This window comes from Pyxicephalus adspersus, chromosome Z (genome assembly GCF_032062135.1).
Source record: "Pyxicephalus adspersus chromosome Z, UCB_Pads_2.0, whole genome shotgun sequence".
NCBI classification, from domain to species: Eukaryota; Metazoa; Chordata; class Amphibia; order Anura; family Pyxicephalidae; genus Pyxicephalus; species Pyxicephalus adspersus.
Window position 1 is genome coordinate 71,305,379 of NC_092871.1, and position 17,547 is coordinate 71,322,925.

The following is a 17,547-nucleotide window of genomic DNA, read 5'->3' on the forward strand; positions in this document are numbered from 1 at the left end:
TATTCTAGTTTTAAATATACACATCTCACACAAGTATAAAGTGGTCCCCAGATGAGAAAAGGTTGGACACCACTGGTATATGCTATATAGGTTTTTATTTCAATATGTTTTATCTTTACCTAGGAGGCAAAGCTACTGGCTATAGTTTAAAGATCTTCTCCCACTGTGCAGATATATTTGCTGTGACTCAAACTTGCAGAATTTGCCTTAAACCCATGGTGACGTTAAATTTGAACTTCATCCTTGCTCATTACAAAAAAAGTAAGGATCATAGTTTAGAGAATAACACAGTAGTTGTCTTTATTTATTAATGCTTCATATTTAGTTCTTTAAGGTCAAACAGACATTCACAACAGATTTACTGTACGACCTCATCATAAATGATCAAATAAGGCATATTTCTGGAACAGTGTTAAAAAATGACAAAATTTATCGCAGGACTATTGAAAATAAACATACATAGAAGGTACCCACAAATTATTGTTTTTACATAATGCTAAGAAGTATTTAGATTGTCATAAATCAAAACACAAGCAATGATGGCATAATAAAAAGTTATCACACATAATAACACTCAGTGAAGATCCACAGTTATAGTAAAATAAATCTGAAACTTTCCAATACTATAGGTTAAATTAATTACTGAAGATTATTTTTTTCTGGGCAGGCAGCTATTGTAAAAGCGATCTAAACCCCTGCAGTGTCTCTCATTTATGTTCAGCAACATCTTGAAAGCTACAGCATTTGGTCACTATACAAGTGCATTCAGGCTCTCTTTGCATGGAGCATTTCAATTAGTAAATTGTTGCAAGGAACTTCTCCGCTAAGATGCTTGTGGTAGAGGTACTCCTCTGCTTGCATGCTGATGGATCGGATTTCAGCTAGTCTCAAAAGAAGTAGACGATACTTGTCTGTACAGTGAGGATAGTGGCACAATGTGTATTCCATAAGGGCAGAGTTGACCTTCTCTTGAGCATTTTTTGCCAGGCTGTGGTTTTCCAGAAACTTTTCATCTGCCAATATAAAAAAGGTAACCAGACATTAGCAAAATGACATTAGGAATGAAACTGTGCACAATCGGTAGGTAAAGATATTTACATTTAAATAAAGGAAATTTAGGATAATTCACTCCTACATGTCTGTTTTTGTTTTTTAAAGCTAAATTCAAGGTAGATATATGAGCCACAGTTAAATGCTGTTTTGTGGTATAAAATGCAATACATATTTGTTATATAAGTAGTGTAAATTCTCCTTCAATCTCATGTATAGTGGAGCTTAAAATGGGGCAGGGAGAAGCAGCACAAAAGCAAATATGCATACAAGGGATATGTTGAAAATAAGAGCAAAATAACATTTACTGTCTAATAACAGGCTTGGGAAAAAAGATATGTAAGTGTCTCCTGCAGTGCGATACTTAAGCTGTTGTGGGTGGTGACTGCATAAATCTTAAAAATGGGTGGCTCCAAAAATAATCCAGCTACTATATGTGTAGTGTATTTGTGTATTTAGCCATTTGCTTGGATTTCAGCTTTAAAGACATACTTTAGTAAATAATTAAGTCTTGGAAAATTAATAAATACAATCTAATGACCTAGTGACATAGTAGGTTAGGTTGAAAAAAGACACCATCCATCAAGTTCAGTCACTAGGGAAATAAACATATCCCAGATATAAAACTCTATAAGACAATACCCTATAAGACCAGTGATTTGGTCCAGGGGAAAAAAATTCCTTCCTGATTCCATGAGGCAATCGGAAGTCCCCTGGATCAACAGTCACTGTTATTTTTACTTTAAAGCCTTAATACCCAATTATATTCTGTGCTTCTAGAAAAACATCCAGCTTTTTCTAAAAGCAATCTTTAGTAGTTGCTGAAACTAATTTCTGAGAGAGCCGATTCCACATTTTCACAGACCTTACAGTGAAGAATAAATTCCTAAAATACATAGTTGGTCCAGAGGAAAGCAATAAAACCCCTGGTACAATTTGCTTCAACAGGGGAAAAAAATTCCTTCCTGATTCCATGAGGCAAATAGATTTTCCCCGGATCAACAGTCACTGTTATTTTTACTTTAGAGCCTTATTACTCAGTTATATTTTGTGCTTCCAGAAAAACATCCAGCTTTTTCTTAAAGCAATTGTTGATGAAACTACTTCCTGAGGGAGCTGATTCCACATTTTCACAGACCTTACAGTGAAGAATCCCTTCCTTATCCGGAGCATAAACTTCTTTTCCTCAAGACGCAAAGAGTGCCCTCTTGTTCTTTGTAATGATCTCAAACTAAATAATGGGGAAGTGAGTTCTCTATATGGACTGTTTATATATTTATACAGGGTGATCATATACCCTCTTAAACGTCTCTTCTCAAGGAAGAATAGATTCAGTTCAGCTAATCTCTCCACATAGCTGAGCTCCTCCATTCCTTTTATTAGTTTAGTTGCCCTTCTCTGCACTCTCTCCAATTCCACAATGTCCTTTTTGTGAACTGGTGACCAAAACTGGACTGCATATTCCAGATGTGGTCTGACCAAATCTTTGAACAGGTGCAGGATAATGTCTCCATCTCTGCAGTCTATTCCTCTTTTAATACAAGAAAGTGCTTTACTAGCTTTAGATATTGCAGCTTGGCATTGCATGCTGTTATTAAGTCTATGATCTACCAGAACGCCCCAGATCCTTTTCTATTTCTGACTCCCCCAAATTTATTCCCCCTAGACAGTATGAAGCATGCATGTTGTTAGCTCCCAAGTGCATAATTTTACATTTATCTATATTAAATGTCTTTTGCCACTTGGCTGCCCAATCAAACAGTACATCCAGGTCTGCTTGTAGATTATAGACATCCTGTATGGACTTAATTCCATTACATAGTTTGGTGTCATCTGCAAACACAGAAATGGTACTTTTTATCCCAAACTCTATATAATTTATGAAGATGTTAAACAATAAAGGTCCCAAAACTGAACCCTGGGGTACACCACTAATAACCTTAGACCATTCAGAGTATAAATCATTAATTACAACTCTCTGGATGCGATCCTTAGGCTAGTTCTCTATCCATTTACAGATAGACTTTTCTAAACCAATCAACCCTAACTTGCATATTAACCCTCTGTGGGGTACAGTTTCAAATGCTTTAGCAAAGTCCAAGTACACTATATCAACTGCTATTCCACTATCTACCTGTTTACTTACTTCCTTATAAAAAGAGAGTAAATTTGTTTGACAACTACTGTCTTTCTTAAAGCCATGCTGACTATCATTTATTATATTATTTTCTAGCAGAAACTCCTCTATGTGGGTCTTTATCAAACTCACTAAGACCTTTCCAACTATGGGCGTTAAACTAACGGGTCTGTAGTTACCTGGTAATGACTTTGCTCCCTTTTTGAAGATAGGAACCACATTGGCCTTACGCCAATCCATCAGTACCTTGCTAGTGACTAAAGAGTCTCTAAAAATTAGAAATAATGGCTTTGAAATAACTGAGCTCAGCTCTTTGAGGACAGGTGGATGTAATACATCAGGTCCTGGTGCTTTGTCAACCTTAATTTTTCCCAGCTGTTTCTCAATCATATTAATTCTGAGCCATTGTGACTCATTTAAGGCAGTGACATTGCTATTATGAATTTGGACTTGAGCTCTGCCATTTTCCTTCGTGTACAGAGAGCTAAAAAAAGTGTTTAGTAAATCTGCCTTGTTTTTATCCCCAGTTACCAACCTAGCAACATCCTTTAAGGGGCCTTCATGCTCAGATCTAAACTTTTTGCTATTAATATATCCGAAACATTTTTTGGGGTTTGCCTTACTTTTCTTTGCAATCAATCTTTCATTTTGAAGTTTTGCACATTTTATCTCCTTTTTACATTTTTTGGTATATTCTTTATAGGTTTCAAATGATGAAGGTGATCATTGAAATGCCCTTTTTCTTGTTCCTTATGGCTTTTTTAAAATCAGCTCAGTAAGCCACATAGGTTTTAATTTTAGCTTCTTGAAAACTTGAAACATTCCCATTTCAGTTCTGTGTTCTTTGAGGACAATATTGTCTCCCAGTCCAAGTCACAGAGAGAGATGCCCTTAAAAATGGAAAATTTGCTCTCTTAAAATTAAATGTTTTATCTTTCCTGTTTTGCTTCCTTCCTTTTCCTTCCTTTGCTTCACATTAAATGAAATCATTGTATGGTCACTGCTACCCAGATTCTCTTTTATTTGCACATTTGTTATAAGCTCTGCATTGTTAGAAAGAACCAGGTTCAGCAGAGTATCATTTCTAGTTTGGGCTTCTATAAACTGTACCATAAAATTATCTTGTATTAAATTCACAAATGTCCTCCCTTTTGCTGTTCCTGTAGTGCCATTACTCCAGTCAATGTCAGGGTAGTTGAAATCTCCCATGAATAAAACACCTCCTCTTTTTGCTGCTTTTCTATCTGTGCTAGTAGTTGATTTTCTATTTCTTCCTTAGTACTGGGGGGCCTATAGCAGACTCCATTCATTATTTGTGTGTTATTCAACCCCACATTTAACTCAACCCATAATGCCTCAACCTCATCACTTGTTTCCTCCGCAATTTCTTCTTTCACATTCACGTTCAGATCACTTCTCACATACAGAGAGACACTTCTACCCTTTTGTTTGACTCGGTCTTTACGAAAGAGAGTATACCCAGGAATATTGACAGCCCAGTCATGCGAAGAACAAAGCCAGGATTCAGCAATGCCAACTAAGTCATAATTCTCTTCACTCATTAAGGCTTCCGACTCCCCAATCTTGTTTGCTAGACTTATGGCATTGGTGAACAGGCTCTTTAAACCATCAACCATTAAAGCCCAATTATTTTGTTTTTCAGTACAACTAGTACTGCGCAATCCAATGTTTGTTTGTAATATGGGAAGCTCCTTACAATTATTCATATTACTCCCCCAACTATCCCCAATCCACCCTCCACTAGTGTCTGACCCCTGACTAACCTTTCTGCCACCTTATTTGACTGTACCACCCCCCTCTGTCCTAGTTTAAATATCCCTCCACCATTCCCCTAAATCTTTCCCCTAGCACAGCAGACCCCCTTTCATTTAGGTGCAAACCATCTCTGGCATACAGGTTGTACCCCAATAAAAAGTCAGCCCAGTTCTCTATGAACCCAAACCCTTCCCTTCTACACCAGGACTTAAGCCATGCGTTTAGCTGCCTAAGCTCTTTCTGCCTTTCCTGTGTTGCGCATGGCACAGGCAATATTGGAGGTCCTTTTCTTCAGCTTGAAACCTAGGATCCTAAGGATCCTCCATCTTCCATTTATATTGTCATTGGTTCCAACATGGACCAAGACAGCTGGGTCCTGTCCAGCCTCTCCCAGTAGTTTGTCCATTCGGTCCACCACATGCCGAACCCTGGCACCAGGGGATAGCAAACCATTCGGTTGAAGGGATTCGGGCGACAAACTATTCTACCAGTCCTCCTGATGATAGAATCCCCTATGACAACCAATTGTCTTTTCCTTCCTGTGTTTCCCTCCCCACCACTACTAGATGTGCTGCTCTCCTGGCTGTTAGGGGTAGCAGTAACACCTAGAGATGCCACCACTGGGTCTGCCACCTGCACATCTTCACATAACTTTGCAAACATGTTGGGGTGCTCAAACCCAGAGCTGGCCTTCCTTTTCTGGGTCCCCTTACCACTCCCTCTAGTTACTAGACCCAACTCCCTACATGCTCATCCTGACTAACCTCTCCACCCTCCAGTGATTTCAGTGTTGCAATGCCCCTCACTGCTCTCCAATGCCAGATACCAGAAAGGCGACTTGCTCACATTTGTCACAGCGGTATTCACCTAGGAGCTGTTGCTCCATTTGTGCATACATATGGCAGACTGTGCACTGAACCAAACCTTCCACCTTGCTACCACTCATCTTCCCAGTAACAATGTTTGTTTGTTTACAAGGAGTTATAAACGTTTACTTAAAGTTTGTGCTTACTATAAGGATTTAACTCTTTTCCAACTCCTGTTTTTTCTAACACCACTTGATTAAAAGTCCACTTGTTTCACAAGCCAAATAGTGAGCAAGTTTTACTCTTTTTTTCAATAATCTTGATTCAATGCACTTTATCACCCTATATTGGAAACCCCCCATGACTGCTAGAAGTGCAATTTGCTGGATTCATCCATCCCAAAATCTGCAGGGTAGGGAATCCCTAACATTGCTAGGAACACAGAAGCTGCATATTCTGATTAGGTGGTCTCATTATAATTAAACATACCTAAACTCAACATTTTCACTTTACATAAAAGGGTAGACAACCCTTACACGTAAAGGGGAAATGTTATGTATTTTTTATTTTTTTATAAGCAACACCCTTTTTTAAAAAAAAAAAAAAAAAAAAAAAGGATGCAGCACCCCCTATTTAGGTAAGACTGAATGGGAGCACAGAGCCTCCCGTGAAACCAATGTCACGCATCCCAGAAGGCTTTGGGTGCTCCTTTTGTGCGAGTGCAGTGAGATCAGCTCTTTTTTATCCCCTTTACAGTGGGCTACATCACCCGATCTTGCACCTGTGCAGTGCGAGATCAGGTGGCGCGCCAAGAAGACTGAGGAAGAAGAAGGAAGAGAAGAGTGAAGATGGCGGCTCCTGGCTTTCCCAGTTCTGGGACAAGGAGGAATTCCAGGACGATGCGGGACAGGATCACGGGAAGGACCAGCACCATTGAGGGACCTGCAGGATTAAAGGTAAGTGTTTGTTTTCGGTTTAGTTCCAATTTTTCCACACTTCATGTCCCCAGATTGCTTCATAGTTTTCGTATCAAGGCACAGTGGGAGAGCTGCTGTATGTAGAGTGGCAGCATATACCAGGCACAAACAGTTTAGCATCTGGCAGTGTAACAAGCAACATTAGGCAGAGTGATTTACTTCCTAATGATGTCTTCAAAATCCCTGACAGACATCATTGTGTAGAACAGAAAATTCATGGAGCCCTACGAGGTAATCCTTACTGAACAGCAGTGCTGGGATATTATTCATCCCACTGACATAGGAGAATCCATTCTTCAGACTGACACAGATATATAATTCCTCCCACTGACACGGGGACACCAACTCCTCTCACTGGCTAATGACACAGGGGGAGGGTACACTCCTACTTGATAAAGTGGTACCGTCCTTACACAATAGTATTTTTCTCACTGATCACCAATACTGAGGATATTTGTATTCTCAACAACCACTGACACAGGCATATTTACACGTTTACAGTAAATATACAGTGAGAGGCATATTTATACAGTTTGTACAGTTCGGAAAAAAATGCCATTTTTTATTATGTCTTTTTTGTCACAACCACTTGGTGTCACTATTGTAAAAAATTAGGAGACCCCACAAAACTGTAAATTGAACAAATTGTGGATTTGCCACATTCTAACCTTTTTTTAATTCACACAAATTTCTTCTTATGCAATTTGATACAATTGGCTGCTGTACAAAACCTGACCAAAGTGCAAAATGTGGATTCAGGACATTCAGGAACCAGAGGTTTTGTAAAAGTTGGCAGATTCTAGGAACATTGTTTACTACACTTACTTATTTACTGGTGCTGTCTTATGGAGACTCACCAATTCAGTAATACAGTGCCATTCCTCAATCCAGAATCATTAAAATCTCTTTATTGTTAGCCCATGGCATTAAGGTTTCACACCCTGCCCTGGACCAACAGGAAAAGACTGCAGTAGAGACAGCTGTCATGTCAAATATGGCATTGCTTAAATCAGTACTGAGGATAAGCCCTATAAACCCAACCTCAGAAAAAGAAGGGGGCAAAAAAGACCTGTGAATTTTTTTTTTTAAAGATGCCAGGGCTACCCTATTAAATTATCTATTAAGCAGAAAAATATTGCATATGACATATCATGACATTTGCTGCCCAATATTAAATTACAGATGTCTTAGATATGAATCTGTTAAATCAAATAAGCTCAACACATAAAATCTGCCTATCACCTAGTTACCAATATGTTGTGGATTCTTTAAAAGCATTCCCAAGCCGCTGTTTTCACAGAACAAAAAGATATAAGGTTATACTTTGCAATCTTTTTGCTGCTGAATAGATATTCTAATATAAGGCTTCTAAAGGAATAGTACTTTTTTTTATAATTACAGCCCTAATGGAGATTGAGTGCTTAGATTTACATATTTTACTGGAGGAGATATACATATATTACTAAGCACTGACTGACAAATTACAACAGTTATGGATCTTTTGTGAGAAAATTTGTGGTATTTTAAAGTAAGCTTTTTGAGGGCCCTCTTGGGTATTGTAAGGGTATACATCTTATGTGAGTACAAATCTTCAATGTTTTCATAAAATATTTGATATGAATTAAAATTTTGACACACAAAACTTAGTTACTCATACATTCATGCAGGGTCTCAACTACCCTACATAGAGTATTTACCTCTGTACCGCCTCCTTGGAAATCTGAATGAGATGAGACCCTAAATATACTTTGGTCCTCTGACAAAATTAAACCATTCTGATTAAAAAGTAGCGATGTCATCTCTATGCTACTTTTGGTCCACTTATACAAAGAACAATCTAGTGTTACCACCTACTAAAACCTCTCTTCTCCACCCTTAACTATCCATTAGTTTGTCAGGGTAGAGGACATCAGGCAAATGTAGAGTGCATCTATTAAACTGTGTTAGAGTTTTGGGGTGATAGGCTTTGAAAGCTATTTATCTACTTGCCAGCAATGCAAGTTCTTCATTTTATTTACATAAGAGAAAGTTTTTCAGTCCATTTTTGGATCCATAAACATCTTCGTGCAAAAAAAAAAAAGCAATGCTGCTTCAGAAATCATTTGCACTTTACCCTTCTTTATCTTTATCTAAATAAAAAAAATAAAGAATGTTTAAAAAAATAAATAAATAAATCATCTTGTGGGATTTACTAGTTTATAATACAGAAATCATCTTTGTGAATGAAAAAACAGTGTGTATGTGTAAAAATGTAGACAAGGAATATTTTAAAATGTTATCTGTTACAGAACCAAATACATATAATACAACTAATTTATATACTTTCTTATAAATAGTGTATTAGTAATCATTTTTAAAATTCTCTTGAATGTGCATGCAAATTTGCCCAGCTTGTAAAAGATCAATATAAGTTATAAAAGCTGGTCATGGCAAATAATAAAATAAATATAGCTACGTGGATCCTGTACTATTTGTATTTGCCATATTTCCATCAATAAAGCAGCATCTTACTAAGCACAAGGAACAAAGCCACATAAATTTGTGTATCACTTCAATGTTTTGCTATATTTAAACTCAGTCTCAAGATTGTAATGGAAAACAGGATAGATTCACTTAATGGCACTATCATAAAACACATTGAGCTACTTCAGAGAGTTTTGATTTGAGAGCTTTTCATGCTAATGATTTTTAGTAAATGGCATCAATGGTAACTTTACAGCCAAAGACCAATTGCCTTAAATTGTGTTGGTTAACCTTTACATTTATGTGACACATTTACAAAGCATATTATCTATAAACTGCATAAAAGTGTGTTTTTCAACATCAAACTTGTGTCACACTCTAGAATCTTTTTTTTTTTTTTTTTTTTTTTTTTTTAATTTTCACTATATTGTAACATTTTGCTAAATGAAAGCCACACATCTCCATGTTCCTGGGGTTATTTAATAATACCCATAAAGACATTGCATTGATGTATGTCAAAATAATACCCAGGGCTTGATCGGTTGTCGTTGTCTACTCACCTGATTCTCTGAGAGGCCCTATTCAACATTTAATTGAATATCTGAATAATCTTTTCATTCTACCAAGCCACAAAGAATGTTGGCTAAATAACGTTGACTCATTTCATACAGAGGCAGCAAGCAGTTGGTCGTGTCACAATGGAACCCATCACACATACAGACATGCTTCGGATTATTTCTATGCCCTCAAGTGTTCTCCTCATTCAAAACTGCTTTTGTTTAGCAGAAGCTGTTGATAACTTGGAAATGGTTAAGGGAATGTGCTGGCTTATAAAAAGCCCTTTCCCCCTTCAGCAATGACTGCTCTATGAATGCAAGACATGAAATCGAATGACAGGTCAACCCATTAAGGCTCTATTAAGTTCTTTTGCAGAATAGATGCTTACCTGAGCTATGTTCATAAATATTGCTGTTTTGAGAAGCACCAATATTAATTAAAACACTTTACCTGCTCAGGGGAGAAATCTATTTAGCAGCACAAATAGGAGCCTCTCTAGTCAATGCCTCTGCTTTGATTGTGTGGAAAATGTGGAAACTCTCTCAATCAAAGCAATTGCATCGTGAACGTGAGATGAAATTCAGCTCTGTACAGCTGAGCTTGTAGCAATGATGAATAGGTGGAGGTGAGAGAAAGAACACAACAGCGTTCTGCAAATGCTTTACTAGTATAGGCGAGGAACATTAGCAAATACAGTATTTTTATCTTTTGTTTAGAATAGCATTTAGCAAGGGTATGCAGTAGATACAACTGTCATTTGTGATTTGCATCTCTTAAAAATCGGTAAAGCAGTAAACATCAAGATATTTAAAATCATGGGAATAATTCATTCCATATAGCAGAAACATGTTATGTTGTGCTTTACAGAAGAAACTGAAGGGTTTGCATCATTCCCATTAGTTTAACATTCCTTTCAAAGTCAAAATTCACACATATATGGGTCAATTTATAAGCCAGTTTCCAGCATGTTCATGGATTGTGCAAATAAAATGGAGTACCTCCAGAAAACAACCTTCTGCACACAGTAGTAATACTGGTCCTGCAAACCATGAGTTCTAATCATCTTGTACTCTATGCATAATAAAATATTATAAGCCCCAATAAAAATTTCAGTAGCAGCTCACAAATATTTCTCCAAATAAACTATACTGTATGTGTAAAAAAAGCACCATCAGAGAAAAAAAATTCAGAATAAACATAACAATAAACTTTTATTTGTATATAGAATAACAAGTCTCCACCTCACTTCAGATGTTATCATTTTTCATCAGGGCTAAGATAGCACAGATGTCACAGCAAAATATATTAGATATAGTTTTGCAACAAGTTATTTTTGTTGTATACATGTTATTGGAAAGTGTGTACACTTTTCATTATGCACTCAAAATGCATCCAGGGCATGCCTACTTTCTTTATTTTTCATCCATTACAGGTTTTTACTGAAAGCATATTAAGTATGTGCAGCAAACTCCAGCATCATTAAGAAATCAACAACCTCCTTCCATAGATAAGTTACAGAATTGGAGTTTCTTTCTCACTCTGACTCTTGCTTTTGATGCATATAGAATAGATAGTGAAAGAAAGAAGAAAATAAAACTTTACATTTATAGATGAAAAAGACATTTTTATGATTGTATTGCAGTCTTTTTTACAAGGGTTACAGAGGGGGACATATAAATCATATTTTTCTTTTCTCAAATGAGAACTAAGTAAGTTTTTTTTGTTTACATGACCAGTTAGTAGTTTACCTTAACTGCTTTACTACCAGTACTAACACCTCTCAGTCTCAGTACCACACTATGTTATGACCTAAAGATTACTTGGAACTCCTATAACATTATATCTTTCTGAAAAGAAGTATAGAATAAAATGGTGGTAGTTGGAATATTTGTGCTACTGTTCCCCAAATTTACTTACTTTCAAAATAATTTTAATGCACACAATCACAATGTAATCTCAACTATAAAAATATTAGATGGTCTTGCATTGAGTAAATACATACCAAAAATGCCAAGGTATAATATCAGACTCCCTCCAATAAAAAATGGTACCCAGCATTGTCTATAAGCAATGTTTTATAAAGTTTTACAGGTCTTCAATTTATAGGTAAAGTGAATAATGGCTTTAGAATTATTGATCTAATTCTGGCCTGCTTAACAAAACCTATTTTGTGCGGTACAATCATGGTTTTTATAAAAGTGCAAATCTGAGATGAATGTCAGTGAAATTTGTGATCGCACCTAACTAATCCTCTTACAGATATTATTAGGTTAATAATTCATGTCTCCCTTTTGCTCAGTGTCTGCCGATAATTTACTGGCTCTCTAGACCTGTGCAGTAGGGATAATTATTAAAATTTGACACAAAATTCTACTTGAAGTTAACTGAATATGTAGATTTATTATGTTGGAAACTTTATAATACATCTATGGATGCATCTATGGCTTTTTGAATTTGCAAAAAAAGCTGAAGATGGTAAAATCACCATAACTGTTTGGGAGGTTAAGGGCACCTGTGTGAACACGTTCTACAATAAATATTAAAAAGTATTTTTTTTGTAAATTCAAGTTAAAAGTTTGCCAGGAGAAAGCTCATATTGCTCTTCTGGGACTTTTTTTCTTTTTCTGATTCAATCTCAGCTCAAGGAATGCTAAGAATGTGCAGCGAGATGTGCAGTTTAGTAAGGCATTATTAAATTAACTAAGACATTTTTAAATATTTATTTAAATGTATCTTTTAATTTGTAACCAAACTTTTTGAGAGTACTGAAAAAATCATTACATTGCAATGGAATGAAAATTTAATTTCATGTCATCTGTTCTGAATAGCAACAGCTTATCAAATATTTTTTTTCTAATAATAACATTTGAGACAGGAAGGCATGGACAGCAGTATTGTACGTCTTAAGCCACACAATTAAAACATATTTTTGTCCTAATTAGTGAGATTTCTCATTGCTTATTGTCAACTCCTGACAAGAAAAAAGGGAATATCTCCCAAATACAGAGCACAAATTGTGAAAGTACTTGTAAATTGTCTATATTTGTCTCTTAAAGCATGCTCCCAGACTCTAACCACTTCCACAGTATCCTTGCAGTCTCTGACTCTCATCTTCTGTAGCATGTCTGTATCTCTGATTATCCCTTGTAGTATAACAAAACATTCAATGAATAGTTTATGTGATCTTTTTAAAAACTTTTATATTTTGTGTTTCTAGAACCAGATTCTAAAGATAATGTCTGCTAACTGAAGCAAAACAAACTTGCTTTTCTTCCCAGACCACACTTCACTGCCAATGTATACATGCATTTAGTAGCACTGTAACCTACATGTATACATCAGCAGTTCTCCTGACACAAGTACTTTGCAAAATTTGCAAAGAGCCCATGGCACCCACTGGAACATTATCATCAGAAAGCTCAAAGACAAGTGCAGGACTGTCTCTGGGATTCTGCATTCTCTATTTAAATACATATGTGTAAAAAATGTTCTTCTCTATTTTACACAATATTATCATGTCTACAAACACATTCCCCACTGTTTTCTTGCTACCATATTGGGGAAAAACTTTTAAAGAAAAATGAAATGCCACTGGAGATTTTATGAATATGCGGAGGCCATGTGTATGCTTGCCTTGTTCAGATTCATGCTAAACCACACCACTTTTGCTAAACCTATTTGCCAGTTATGTGTCTTATCTGATGCAAACAATATCTCTAGAATTCTGAAATAAATGATATGAAGCATTATTTTTCAGAGAGAAGAGAAGAACAGGATACATTTAGCAAACTCTCTGCCTAAACCTATACTTTATCACCCACAACAATAGGTTCTGGTGGTATTTTGAAGTCAGTCTTCAATTAGTGTAAAAAGGAAATAATGTAGGTCATTTGTTTGTAAATTGGAGTGGGTCATGGTGTGGTCCTGTTCATGACAAAAATATTTTTGTGGGATGCTAGTGAAGAGTGTCCTGAGTTGTTTTGAGAATAATCTCACTGCATTAACCTGCTTACTATATGGTGTCTTTCTCTTTAATGTAATAGTTTTCTTTTTAGCCCCCCACAGCAGTGGTATTTCTATTTACCACCACTGCTAGGATACAGACATTATGATGATATTCTAAGTGGAAGACAGATGGTGTCTAAGGCCCCCACCTCTGTAGTTGTTCTAAATTTACATGGATTGCCTCCTTGCAAACCAGCTGTCTTCTCTGTCCAAAATATGCATTTCAATGTTCTTGAAAAAAATATCCTTCAAATGTAGGAAAAGTGTTGATTCTTGTCCCTGTAGCATTTGCCCTCCATCTGTCTTCCAACTACAATGTCACTTCAACATCTTTACTATGGAGTTTTGAAAACACTTCACACCTTCCTGAAACTCAAGGGTTTAATACCTATGCAAACTTTCTGACACAGAGGATGGGTTAAGGTAGAACAGGGTGCCTAAAGAAATTTCACACCTCTTGATTTTGGAAAAGCAGCACCTGTAAGGTCAAATGATTGGACTAAGGTGTTTTGCTGTGTGAATAAAAAGTCCTTTCCTTTACTTTTAGAGGTAGTGGCTTGGAAGGCTGTGAAACCTTTAAGCTTTACAAGAACAAGTCCATTTGAATGTTACTAACCACCACTAGATATGTAATGGAAACGTTTTTGTCATGAAGGGTGTTAACCATACCCCTTAAAGCCTAACTAAATGTTAATTAAAAAATGGGCAGGTAGGTTCTTTATTTCAAAAGGGACAGCTGATGTCCCTTCTGCAATGAAATAAACTTACCTGCTTGTTCACATATTTCCTTCAGAGTACACTGAAGTCAGTGTATAATGCCTGGTATCCTGTGTGACAGGTATCTTGTGCAAAATAATTCCAGCCTTGCCACTTTAGAGCTATGCCTATCGTACTTTTATTGTGTCTCGTGAAGGAAGTTTTTTTTTTCACACTGCCCAAGCAGCCCCATGTTTTTTTACAATCATAGCAATGCCATTGCTTAAATCAGCAAAGAACCTTCAGCTAATTTTAGATATATACAAAATAATTTAATTTTACGCCTTTGGATTTGGCACATATGGGGTAACATTTAGTTTGGAGTCAGCGAGGTACTCATTTATCTAATTAATAAAAATCTTCAAGGAAAAGTGACCACAAAAGTCTTAGATATATTGACGACCCTGTTACTTGTAATCAACTAATAAAGATAACCACTCTGTAAACACAATTTTTTTCCTCAGCTATTAATGGAAAAATTATAACTAATAAATATAAACTATGTATATTTGTCTTTACAAAACCCTGTGCTGTTATCATTTTATTTAGGTTACAGAATGTTATTTAATGTTATTTAATTCTCAATAAAGAAAATATTATAACATATTAAACAAATTCATGGGTTAAGCCTTAAGTGTTAAAATATGACTTTAACTGGGAAAAATTTAGAAATTCTTTGAGGTGTTTATTGCTGTTCTTATGCCTAACAGAGGTATTTACACTCAAGGAGGACCAAATTTGAAAATACATTTTTATGTATTCAACATGCTGATTTATAGCTTATTTGCAATGTCTTTGAACATAGTATTGTCACAAAAATTGTAAGATAATTGATCGGGCTCAAAAAGACTGAACCATGAATGCTAAAGTGAACTTTCTGGTTATTTAGTGCAGCAAAGTGTGTGAACTAGGTGTTGAAATATTAGTAATGGATTATGTACAGAGAGGGATGCCAATCCCTAAAAAGCACATTTATTGAAAAACAGAGAAAAAATCTTTATCTGGTTCAAAAACGTAAAACTGAGTCTTAAAAATATTACATATTGTATAGTATTGCATGTACTAGACTAAACTAGACTAAATAGACTAAAAGACTAATCACTTCCACAAACTTGCCTGTAATGACCACATTTTCCAAATATATTCCAAAAATATAAAAGTTCAAGTTCTCCATTACTGCGCAGAACATGCTTTGTTTGTATTATTGATTTAATAATTATGCACCAAAACAGTAAAAACGTATTTTGCTACTAAACAAACTTGGAATAAACTATACAAAAAACATTGGCTTTTTTACAATTGCAAAAACTTTCAATTCTATACTCCTTTTCTACTTCTAATTGTACTTGACCTGAACCATCCTAGTCTATTTTGTCTAAACAGCAATGAAACATGTGAACTAATCTAAGCAGGGTTGGCCTGAGCCTCCACAACTATGAGAAATCTTTTGTTCCCGCAGAGTGACAAACTTAATAAACCTTGTGTGACGTACATTCAACAGCCTATCTCCTGCTCTCATTACAAGGCAAGTGTCAACAGTGATGTTATGCCGACAGCGTATCTGCAATTCCCCTCTGCTATCAGATCTGGACTGGATGCTGTAACCAAAGTCTATTTTGCAGCAAACATTACATTTTTGCTTCTGTGTTCAAAAGTTTTGGTTTAAAGCTGTACTCCAAGCAAACGGATAAATATGCAGTTAAAATATTCATGCAGGACTGTCTTACTTGCCAAAAGATTTGCGTTTCTGCCCCTTCAGTCCTGATATTTATATAACTCTACCACATAGTACAGACAATTCCTGTGGCCTAGATTTTGATGACCTCTTTCAGTCTGAATGATGCTGTACAAAGAACTGTAAGAGACTGAAATTGTTGCATTTAGGTGTTTATAAAAGTTGCAATTAAAATACAAGTTTATAATGTATATATTGTAAATACATTTTTTTTCTTTTTAATATCTGAAATTTCAGTTTTAAGGCTTAGTTAAATAGTGTTCATGTATAGAGATCATTGCCAAGCATTGTATAAGATATTACCCCTCCGATAAACAGGAAGGGCATTTAGCAAATAAAACTAAAGCTCAAAACTACACAGCTTATCTTGTGGTAATAGCCAGACACGCAATGTGGCCAGCTTTGGGTAGGAGGTACATTATAATATTTTTTCCTGATATTGTAAACAGGGTTGGAAGTGTTTCATGATAGCCATCTGCAGACTTGCTACAGACTACTAAGTCTCAAATCAAAATATCAGTTATTACAGAAGTAATGTTAAAAGCTTCAGTCCCAGGTAATCTGGTTTTATCAAACTTATTGAAAAAAATTTTGTAATACCAAGGATTTGATATCAAGAGAATATAAAAAATGTTATCATTTGTTTTCTAGTATGTCGTTATGGTGGGCTATCCAACCCACGATGTCTGAAATGCACTAAAATCATTTTGCTAACTCAGGGGCAACCTATATTATGCTAGGAAGGATGAACTATTTCATAAACCTCCCTTAATATGAAATACATTACATAGACAACACATACAAAAAGTAGCATGATATCTCTACACAAAAACAGTACAAGTAGTTGTGTCTTTCCTATTTTTTCAGGTCTGTTAGTCTCTCTTAGAGGGGTGACAGCAACCACACAGCTGCATAGGAACTTTAGAGTTCGGTTGTTTTCATTTTCTTGATAAAATTACAAATGCCTAACTCAGGACTGCTCATTTAATTAAAACCTAGTGAGTGAGCTATCACACACCGTCTGCAAACACAGTTTAGACTTCATAGTATAATCAGCGCTTTCTCTCCCCCAGTAAAGTGGTGATAAATCTTGTTTTTTCCCTTGCTGATTTCACTGTCTTCGTATTATTTGAAGCACTATTGTTAACACATTTTGGTATTTTTACTCTTCAAGGCTACATTCTTTGCACCTGTATAAACTTTAAAACTGAGCCTCAGCTTTCATTGAAAATGGGTCATCCAAGGTACATTTATCTGGCAACGTTTCCTCTGTGTTGGGCCCTG

General features: G+C 35.9%; 1 protein-coding gene across 2 annotated transcripts in view; it reads right to left on the minus strand.

The window, feature by feature from the left end:
* Nucleotides 1-274: 274 nt before the first annotated feature.
* The window catches only part of NR5A1 (nuclear receptor subfamily 5 group A member 1), a 123,679-nt gene continuing 106,406 nt past the window's right edge, over nt 275-17,547 (minus strand). For both annotated transcript variants that reach the window (XM_072429712.1, XM_072429711.1), the window contains one exon: nt 275-1,013. In XM_072429712.1, coding sequence (XP_072285813.1) covers nt 766-1,013 — 248 coding nt within the window. In that variant the 3' untranslated portion in view covers nt 275-765. The remainder of the gene's footprint in view (nt 1,014-17,547) is intronic.